Source organism: Chrysochloris asiatica, unplaced genomic scaffold, assembly GCF_000296735.1.
Source record: "Chrysochloris asiatica unplaced genomic scaffold, ChrAsi1.0 scaffold00031, whole genome shotgun sequence".
NCBI lineage: Eukaryota > Metazoa > Chordata > Mammalia > Afrosoricida > Chrysochloridae > Chrysochloris > Chrysochloris asiatica.
The window spans coordinates 652,804-664,304 of NW_006408549.1; the positions used below are offsets into that span (position 1 = coordinate 652,804).

At 38.9% G+C, this 11,501-nt stretch overlaps 1 protein-coding gene across 1 annotated transcript in view; it reads right to left on the reverse strand.

The window, feature by feature from the left end:
• SPAG1 (sperm associated antigen 1) overlaps positions 1-11,501 on the reverse strand; it is a 108,884-nt gene that overhangs the window by 59,582 nt on the left and 37,801 nt on the right. Inside the window, exon 9 of the mRNA XM_006859181.1 lies at positions 2,463-2,622. Within this exon, the coding sequence (XP_006859243.1) occupies positions 2,463-2,622 (160 nt within the window). The remainder of the gene's footprint in view (positions 1-2,462; positions 2,623-11,501) is intronic.

Below are 11,501 nucleotides of genomic sequence, written 5' to 3' on the forward strand. Positions count from 1 at the left end.
AATTCAAGCCTCGACTTTTGTTATTGAAAGATTCACTGGGCCAATTACTGAATGATGCAGAAAGCATCAAGAGAAGATGGAAGGAATACACAGAGTCACTATACCAAAAGGAAATGGTTAATGTTCAACCGTTTCAAGAGGTAGCATATGATCAAGAGCCAATGATACTGAAGGAGGAAATCCAAGGGGCATTGAAGGAATTGGCAAAGAACAAGGCACCAGGATTTGATGGAATAAAAATTGAAATCTTTCAAGAAAGTAAGGTGACACAGGAGGCACTCATTCATCTCTGCCAAGAAATTTGCAAGACAACTATCTGGCCGACTGATTGGAAGAGATCCATCCGTAGTTGTGCTCATTCCAAAGAGAGGTGACCCAATGGAATGTGGAAATTATTGGACAATCTTTTTGATATCCCATTTGAGTAAAATTTTGCTAAAGGTAGTACAGAAACAGCTACAATCAGACATTGACAGAGAGCTTCCAACAATTAATATCGTTTATTCTTCATCCTGTTCCAGATAAGACTTAAAACTATTTCCTTTGACTCTAAGACTTTTAATTAATTAGAAAAAGCACTCAACCGCAAGGCTGGTTTGAACTGACAAGTTGGAGGTTCAAACTCACCAGCTGCTCCTTGGAAACCCTATACAGGGTGGCTATGAGTTGGAACCGACTCAACAGCACTTAACAACAACAACAACAATCTTAAGTGGAATATAAAATCCAAGAATATTTGCTGCCAGAACTTATTTAAAATATGGCTGAAAACCTCTTCAATGTCTGTTTTTCATTTATTTCCCAGCGCTCTCTCCCGCCAGTGCGTGCTCCGGCTCTCTGTCTCTTTTTTCTTCTCTTTCCTTCTTTTCCTTTCCCTTTGTCTTTCTCCTGTCTTAACTGCTCATATTTTAATCTGAATATTTTACACTATATAAAAAATAAAACTTGTGCTTTTTCTTCTGTATTTTTTTAAAGGCATGTGAATTTTATATTTCTCTCTCAAATTAAAATGCTCTGTCAAATTACCAGTAAGCTGATTTTTACTTTTGAAAAAGTTTCCAGATTGATATTCTGCCCTCTGGTTGCTTCAGGATTTTCAAGAAGAGGGAAGTTTTCTCCCTTTTGATGAAGCAAGTAGGTAAAAATGTCCCCTCAGAGCCAATGTAACTATCGTTGCTTTATATTATGGAGAAGAATAATCTTTATCTAGTCTATGCTCATTTTTTTTAAAGTATGATTTCAAAGGTAACATTATATTTATTCTTCTGCATATTTTAAAACCGTTTTTGAGCAGCACACATAATTTTCTAACAGTGCATGAATTTTAAGCATATAAATGGTGCTACTCAGATTCCCTTTTAAGTTTCATTACTCAGTTTGTTTGCAACCAAGTCCTGGTGGCACAGTGGGTTACACGTTGGCCTGCTAACTATAAGGTCAACAGTTCAAACCCAACAGCCACTCCATGAGAGAGAGATGAAGCTGTATGCTCCCATTCTCAAGATTTACAGTTTTGGAAACCCCTAAGGAGAGGTTCTACTCAGTCCTATAGACTCTGAGTCAAAATCCACTCTAGATGGATGTGGATTTGGTTTTGATTTTTGTTTGGTTTAGATACAATCAAAACAATCATCTCAGAGGGATATTTAAGGTTAAGCTGCAATTGATAGGTTTCACAAAGACACAGCCATTTCCATTTAAAGGTGATAATCAAGAATTTAAAGTGGACTTAATTCCAATTAAATTGAGTCCTGGTGTGACGCTGTGGGCTAATGCGTCAGACTGCAAAGTTGTTTGAACTGCAAGGTCAGGGGTTCAAGCTCACCAGCTGCTCCTTGAAAACCCTATACAGGGTCCCTATGGGTCGGAATCGACTCGACGGCACTTAACAACAACACAGCAACCATCATGAATTAAAGTGAGCACTGTTGTTGTTTGTTAAGTATCTTAGAATTGGTTCTGATTCCTAGCGACCCTGCATAGGGTGGTTCCCAAGGAGCAGCTGGTAGGTTTGAACCACTGACCTTGTGGTTAACAGTCCATCCAGTGCTTATCTTACAGTGCAGAGGTAAAGGGGCTCTGGTGGTGCTGTGGGCTAGACGTTGGGCGGTTAACCTCAAAGTTGGTGGTTCAAACCTACCGGCTATACCATGGGAGAAAGATGAGGCTGTCTGCTCCTGTAAAGATTTACAGTCTCAGAAACCCAGAACTGCTACAAGTCGAAATCAACCTGGTGATTGGTTTAGGTTTGGTTTAGGTTTGAGGAAGAGGTATGAGGTTAAGAAGAATATGGTTGGAGTATGTTTCAAAGAAAGCTGTTATTAAGAAAGAGAGAATCCAAAATTCCTGATGGATTTTCAAATAAAGCTAGGAAAAGTTTGGTAAACTAACAGAAGAACTGAGTTAGCTCATCATATAAAATGGTAGTTTGGGTCATAACCAGAATAGAAAAGGTGCTTTACTCTTATCTCCTCTTCCTTCTTCATGTTTCCTTCCGCTGGCCTTTCCATCTTCATCTTCTGAAGTTTCTACTTCTTCAATAACCATCCTTTTTCCTTTGGTCTGAGTCTTAGATGCAGGTGCAGCATTTTTCAGATCTCTTTCAACTTCTGACAAGATTTTCTGTAACACAATCACCACCATATTAAAGAATTTTCCTTTAATAATGCTAATTTAAAAAATTATTCTTTTATCCTGATAAAAAATACACTAAACCAAGCAGGAATTGAAGGAAAAGTCTTCAATATAATTAAGAACATATATACAAAACCAACAGTCAACATCACTCTCAATGGGGAAAAACTGAAAGTAGTCCCCCTTGTGATCAGGAACCAGACAAAGATGCCCTTTATCACCTCTCCTATTCAATATTTGGGTTGGAAGCCTTAGCCAGAGCTATAAGGCAAGAGAGGGAGATTGCTGTGTTGTTATTAAGTGCCTCCGAGTCGATTCTGACCCATAGCGACCCTGTATAGGGTTTTCGAGGAGCAGCTGGTGAGCTTGAATCACCGACCTTGCAGTTCAAATGGCTTTGCAGTCTGGTGCATTATCCCACAGCACCACACCAGGAGGGAGATTAGAGGTATCCACACTGGCAAAGAAGAAATAAGACTCTATTTGCAGACAATATTATCCTATACATAGAAAATCCAAAAGACTCAGCAGAAAGACTAATAGAACTCATTGGAAGATTGCAAAGTGGCAGGGTACAAGATCGATACACAAAAAATCAGTTGGATTCCTCTCTACTAATAAAGAAAGCTCTTAAGAGGAAATAAGGAAAAATGCCATTTACGATAGCCACCCAAAAGATGAAGTATTTAGGAATAAATCTAACCAGAGAAACAAAAGATCTATATAAAGAAAACAACAAAACACTACTAAAAGAAACTAAAAGAATTTACAAAAATGGAAGAATGTACCCTGCTCATGGATTGGAAAGCTTAACATTGTGAAAATGTGAATACTGCCCAAAGCAATCTACACATATAACACAACCCAATCCAGATTCCAACAACATTCTTTGACGACATGGAAAAAACTATCACGAACTAAAGAGACCTCGGATAAGCAAAGTACTGCTCAAGAGGAAGAACAAAGTTGGAGGCCTCTCACTCCCTGATTTCAAAATGTACTACATGGCTACAGGAGTCAAAACAGCTTGGTACTGTTACAATTAAAGATACATATATCAAGGAACAGAATTGAGAACCCAGAAGTTAACCCATCCACATACAGCCAACTGATTTTTGACAAAGGGCCAAAAGCACATTGAATGGGGAGGAGGTAGTTTCTTCAACAGATAGTGCTGGCAAAACTGGAAATCAATTTGCAAAAGAATGAAACAAGACCTATACCCCACACCATATACAAAAATTAGCTCAACATGTATTAAGGATCTAAATGTAAATCCCAGAACTATAAAGACTATCAGTGGAAAAATAGGGACAAACTTAAGGGTTCTAATATATGGCATATACAGCCTATCAAACATGACAAAAAGCACACAAACAAAAGAGAACAAATTAGATGACTGGGACATACTAAAACTTAGAAATGTATGTGCATCAGAAGATTTCACCAAAAGAATAAAAACAGAGAGCACAGACTGGGAAAACATTTTTTTTGCAATGACACATCAGACAAGGGACAAATCTCAAAAATTTCTAGGAAACTACAATACATCCCTGGTAGCGTAGTGGTTACGAATTGGGCTGCGAACCACAAGGTCAGCAGTTCGAAACTACCAGCTGTTCCGTGGGAGAAAGATGAAGCTTTCTGCTCCCGTAAAGATTTACAGCCTCGGAAACCTTGCACAGGGTTGCTGAGTCAGAACCGACTCCACGGCACATAACAACAACAACAACAATACATCTACAAGAAAAAGACAAATAACCCAATTAAAAACTGGGCACAGAACATGAATAGACACTTCACCAAGGAAGACATTCAGGCAACAAACATATGAAAAAACGTTCACGATCATTAGCCACTAGAGAGATGCAGATCAAAACAACTATGAGATACCATCTCACACCAGCAGTAAGAGCAAAGTTCAAAAAACCAGAGGACAACAAATGCTGGTGAGAGTATAGAGAGATTGGGACCCTCCTACATTGTAGGTGGGACTGCAAACTGGTTCAACCACTATGGAAAATGTTATGAGGCTTCCTCAGAAAGCTGGAAATAGAAATACCTTACTATCCAATAATCCCTTTACTTGATATATTATATCCACAAAAAATACGAGTCAGAACATGAGTAGATATATGCACACCAATTTTAATTGCAGTACTATTCACAACAGCAAAAACTGGAGACAACCCAAGTGCCAGTCAATGGAAGAATGGATAAACAAACTCTGGTACATACACACAATGGAATACTATGCTACCTTGAAGAAAACCATGAAGCTGTAAAAACACTGCATAACATGGACTAACCTTGATGACATAAAGGTGAGTGAAATTAGTCAGGCACAAAAGGATAGATATTGCATAAGTCCATATTGTAAATCATAAGAAAAGATTTCCATGTTAAAAGAATAATTCTTTGAGGATTATGGGGCAGGGGCATAGTAACTCATAGTAACTGTGATCACTTGGGAGTTGGGGGGCAGGGAGGGCAATAAGTAGGAGGGGAAGGGCAATGCATAAGGAGGGTGTAGAGGAGTGGGGATGACAGAGAAAGACTCCGGGAGGTATAACTGGACTAAATGGAATAGAGGTAGACTGTGACATATGCACAGCCTTGGAATAACAAGGATGAGGCTTTCTCCTCCCGTGAAGATTTACAGCCTGGGAAACCCTGTACAGGGTCTCCATGAGTCGGAACCGACTCCATGACACATAACAAAAACAACATGATATAGGGATGGGGACATAAGCTGAAGGTATAAAGGAGAGGAAATAATAATAGGGTATTTGACTGTTTAGCAGATATTGGGTTCCCCTGCCTACTAGTGTAATATAGATATCTAAGTAGGATAGAAAGGATAACTGGGGAAGATGGTTACAGAAAACTTATAAATCCACCTTCAGCCTATAACAGATTGGATTATCAAAAAGGGGTCTAGACTGTACCCTGGGCTTCTTTTTAAGCCTTGGTGAAGTATGAGGCCTTAGATGGACTCCTGAGCCCCACCCAGAACCTTCAGAAGTGGGACGCTCTCATTTGAAAAGATATGCAGACCAACCCAGAATGGCTAGAGCAAGGAAAAAACAAAAGGTGGGGGAAGGAATAAAAAAAGGCAGACTGATGTTATCAAGAAGGTTGTTTGCCCTGGAGCCATCAAGGCAAGAAAAGTCAACTCTTCAGGGTAAACTCCTTTCTAAGACTGAAACTCAAAGGGAACACCTGAACAGTTTTATATACTCACTGGCAACTGTCCTGGTCGACCTGTGAGTGGAAGGGGGAGATTGCAGCAAAGAAGACATGGGCTGAGATTTGTCATATTCTATAGATGCCTGATAACTTTGGAATAAGAGAGAGAAAAGGATGGGCTGACTGGTTTCAAGTTCAGGGTGATGTGTGAACTACCCAGCCCAACGACACTGACCTTGCCACTAAGGGCTAAAGTTAAGTTAAGCAGCCACCAGATCTGAAGGAGGAGGCACAGGAGAACTCCCAGACTCACAGACAGTACCCATTGAATTTAGTGTGATGGCTTGCTGACCAGAATTCGACCAGATGAAGATAAAGAAGTATGATACAGGGAGCAAGTTTAAATTAAATTACTACAACCTGATTAACTGGATCCTTGATTATGGATGAGGCCACCCAAAATTCTAACCAAATAGGGAAGGATTCTCCATATCAAGGATAAAGCATGTCTCCTCAGTACACTGGATGGATAGGGATGGGCAACTTAGACTTAGGCTACCAAAATTGGGGGACTGTAAAGGCATGAAGTAGCTGGCTTACAAGCTTTCATGAGGCTATATAGTGTCAGAATGCAGGGAGTAAGACAGAAACCCAACTGAATAATTTCCCTCCTGTCCAGATGGGTCTGGTAATAAGGGGGACAAGACTTTATGACACAATTTGTGAGTAATTGTTTTCAGTTCTAATGGTGGTTGTCACAACTGTAGATGTAGAAGAGGTGCAACTAAAAGGGGGAGCAGTTAATCTGTCATTTCAGGAACAGGGAACCATAGAACCATTAAGAGGGAAGCACATGAGAGTGGGGGATCCTAACCAGAAAAATGGCAACAACAGAGATGGTGGCAGAGGTTATGGCATAGAGAGAACAGCAGTGAACTATAGGCCCATGGACTGAGAAAAGCAACATGCTGCGGGCAGGAGGCTGGCTTGCAAAATGTGCCCTTTGGACATTTAAACAAATATATATTTACAATATGGTATGTGTACACCAAAAAACAAAACAAAAAGTAATAGATATAAATACTGTTGGCTAAGGGTGTGTGGAGGGTATTGTAATGACAATTAACTTCTGAATGTACAAACAGTCATTTGTCCTGTATACCTTCACTCACTCAATACACAATAAAAGCTTTAAAAAAACAGAAAAAAAAAAAAGATTCTTTTACGGAAGAACATGCAGATATTAAAAAGTGAAAAAAGTTAACTAAGATAAGGCTTTTATGGTGATCTTATTTACCTTTTCAACATGAAAACAACTTTGCTGCTATTATATATGTTTACTGCAAAAAGAAAAAAGTTAAAGCAGAGCAAGTATAAAAAAGGAAGAAAAAAGTTGAAGACCAACACTACCCGACTTCAAGAGTTATATAAAGTTATGGTAATCAAAACGGTGTGGAGTTAGCAAAAGAATTGAGAAACAGATCAGTGGGACAAAATAGAGTCCAGAAATAAACTCACACACAGTCAAATGATCTTTGGGAAAAAAACAGGCATTCAATAGAGAAAGGAGAGTCTTCAACAAATGTTGCTAGAACAACTAGACATTCACATGTTAAAAAATGAGTGTAGACACAGAACTTAACATTTCCTACAAAAAAATAACTGAAAATGGATCACAGACTTAAATGTAAAATGCTGTGGACTTTCCAGTTCTCAAAGTTGTAAAATTTCTAGATCATAACATAGGAGAAAATCTAGGCAGTGATTTTTTTTAGATACAACACCAAAAGCACAATTTATAAAAGAAAAAAATTGACGTCAACCTTTTGCTCTGTAAAAGTACTGTTAAGAAAATGAAAAGACAAGTCACAGACAGGAATAAAATATTAGTAAAAGATGCATCTGATAAAGAATTTATATCCAAAATACACAAAGAAGTCTTAAAACTCAACAGTAAGAAAACAAGCCATCCAATTAAAAAATGGGCAAAAGACCTGAACAGATACTTCATCGAAGAGATATGGATGGTAAGCAGCAGATGAAAAGATGACCAATATATTAAAAAAAAAGGGGGGGGGAGGCAGGGAATTGTTAATTAAAACAACGAAATACCATGAGAACGACTAAAACTCAAAAAAATTTAAGAAACAAAATGCCAACAATATGTGGAACCACTGAAGGCTTATTCATTACGGATGAAAATACAAAATGGATAGCCACTTTGAAAGATAGTATAGCAGTTTCTCACAAAACTAAACCAAATCTTACCACAAAATTCAGTGATTGTGCTCCCTAGTAATTATCTATCCAAGAGTCCCGGTGTGGTGCTGTAGGATAAGCATTAGAAAGCTCACTGAAAGGTTGACGGTTCAAACCCATCAGCTGCACCTCAGAAACCCTATACACTAAAATACAACAGCAGCAGTAGTTACCCAAGTGAATGAAAATTTATGCCCACACAATAATCTGCACCTGAATATCTACAGCAGCTTTAGTCATCAAGAGATGAATAGAAAACAAACTCTGGTATACTCATCTAAGGGAATATCATTCATGATAAAAAGAAATGAATGATCAGGCCACAAAAAATACATGGAAGAACCTTAAATTTATATTTCTATATGAAAGAAACCAGTCTGAAAAGGGTGTAGATTATGTAATTCCAACTAGATGGACTTCTGGAAAGAGCACTTTTGTATAGGGACAAAGAACCTGGGTAGTACAGTGGGCAAGGTGTGGACATGGTGTGGGCATGGTGTTGAGCTGTTAACAGAAAGGCTGGTGGTGTGAACGCGCCAGCTGCTACCCAGGAGAATTATGAGGCAGTCGACTTCCTAAAGTAGCCTTGAAAACCCCAGGGAACAGCAGCAGTTCTAGGCACAAGAAGAAGATAGTGTTTGCTAGGGGCTCCGGGTGTGACGAGTGGTGGGGAGAGGGTGGGGGAGGAGAAATAGGCAGTGAAACTATCCTGTGTGATGTTGTAAAGGGAGTCAGAAGCCTAACCTTAATGTATTTGCCAAAACCCATAAAACCGTACAGCACAAAGAATGAACCCTAATTATAAACTATGAACTTTGTTGTTGTTGTTAAGTGCCGTCGAGTCGGTTCCGACCCATAGCGACCCTGTACAGGGTTTCCGAGGGTATAAATCCTTACGGGAGTAGAAAGCCTCATCTTTCTCCCGCGGAGCGGCTGGTAGTTTCGAACCGCTGACCTTAAGGTTCGCAGCCCGATTCGTAAGCACTACGCTACCAGAGCTCCACAAAAAAGTAATAATAATAAAGCGAGCTACACAAATATTTTGGTTTCCCAGTGCATATAAACTGCTAAGCACTATACTATAGTCTATTAAAGGAGGTCTGCGGCCACAGTGAGGTAAGCACTAGGCTGCTAATTGAAAAGTTGGTGAGTTGAACTCACCAATCATTCCTTAGGATTGATCTGCAGTCTTGAAAACCCCATGGAGCACTCAGCCCCACCTCCTACTTCGAGGAAGAATGATGAGGGTTTTCTGCTCTTGTAAAGATTGACAGCCTTGAAAACCATCTCTAGGGTTGCTATTAGTCAGAATCGACTTGATGGACAGTAAGTGGGGAGTCTATTAAATGTGCAATAGCTTTATGAAAAGTAGGAAATACTGTGAGATTGTGGCCAAAATGCGGCACAGAGACATGAAGTGGGCACACGCTATTGGAATAATGGCACCAATGCATTCATCTGGCTCAGGCTTGCCACTGATCTTCCATTTGTAAAAACAAACAAGACAAACAAATCACAGTATCTGCAAAATGCAATGAAATGAGGTACAGCTGTGCTGGAGAACAAACCTGCCCTCTCCCCTGAAGGGAGATACTATCTGTTTCTTAAAGCTATTTTCTGTACAAACATCCTTGAAAAGACAGTTCAGGACAAAGACTGCCAGTGTCTCTGCTCACAAGATATTCATAACTATGAGAGACCCGTAGACAAGAGACTTCCAACAATGAGTCATCATTAAGTTTCCACAGAGAACTATTAGGTAGTTCTCGCTCTCCCCTCCTCTTACTCTTGCCCTCTTTCCCATACCAATTTCATTCTCTCTCCCTATCCTGCCTCCTTTATTTTCTTCTCTTCTTCCTCTCCTCCTTTCTTTTATTTTCTTTTCTCCTCCTTTCTCTCTGATTCTCCCAAAACACAATGTCCCTAAAGTATCAGCTGTATTCAGCAAGTTAGCATTTCAGTGGTTTAGGATTAGGTCGTGGCTTAGGAACACCTCTTTCCCCTATAATATTTCCTTTTAATATTTGTTTGCTTTTTAATTAAAAAGTCAATGTAACAATATTCTAAAAGAAACATTTTAAAGCAAGAACAATTATTTTTAACACATGTCTACATATTGACTTCCAAGCCTTGCCCCAAATGCATGAATCTTAACCAAGCACAAAGATTAACCAAATTAAATGGATTATATGCTTAAACATAAAACTTGCAGAAGAAAAAGACAGGAGAAAATCCATATGATACAATATAAACAAAAAAAGTAATTAATTGGGCCTCATTAAAAAAAAATTTCTTGACTAATGATATGCTAAAGACTGGAAGAAGACATTTATAAGTCATATATCCAACAAAGGACTTGTATCAAGAAAATACAAAGAGCCCTCAAAGCTTGAGAATAAGAAACAATTAGATTAAAAACAGTCAAATTATTTGGTCAGCCACTTCACCAAAGAAGATATGTAGACGGAATACAAGCACATGAAAAGATGTTCTGCATCATTAATTATTAGGAAAATATATTAAAACCACAATGCACGACTGACCATATCAGGATGGCGGGGTTGTGAAGAAAACAAAATTCTCAATGCTGCAGTTGGAATATAAAACAATACAGCTGCTTTGGAAAGCATTTTGACAGCTTCTTAAAGAGTTAAACATAAAAACATATGATTTACCATTTCACTCTTAGGTATTTACTCAAAATGCAAGCGTGTATGCCTATACACATACTTGTCCATAAATGTTTACAGGGGCTTTATTTGTAATTGAGATTGAGAGGAATGAGAGAAGCAGGCAAGAAAGAGTGGGGGGGGGGCGGAAAGGAGAGAGGGTAGAGAGAGTGAGAACGACCTAATAGGTCTCTGTGGAAACTTAGTGATGGCTCATTGTCGGAAGACTCTTGTTCACGGGTCTCTCATATTGATGAATATCTTGTGAGGTCTTTGTCCTGAACTGTCTTTTCAAGGATGTTTGTACAGAAAACAGCTTTGGGAACAGAGATAGTATCTCCCTTCAGAGGAGAGGACATTTTTTACACATAGAAGATCTGTTTGTTTTCTTACAAATGGAAGGTGTGTGGTAAGCCCGAGTCAAACAAGTCTACCAGGGACATTTTTCCAATAGCATGTGCTCACTTCATGTACCTGTGCCGCATTTTGGCCACATTCTCACAATATTTCAAACTTTTTCATAATGCTGTTGTACACTTAACAGACTACAGTATAATGTAAACATAGTCTTATATGCACTGTTTTTGTTGTATACCTTTGAGTCAGTTCTGATGCATAGCAACCACATAGGGTTTCTGAGAACAGCTGGTGGATTTTTTTTTTTAAATAGAGTGGGTTTGCCAACTCCAGCCTCTTGGAATTATTATTATTATTTTTAAACTGAAGGTAATGCAGGAACAGTTGTGGGGG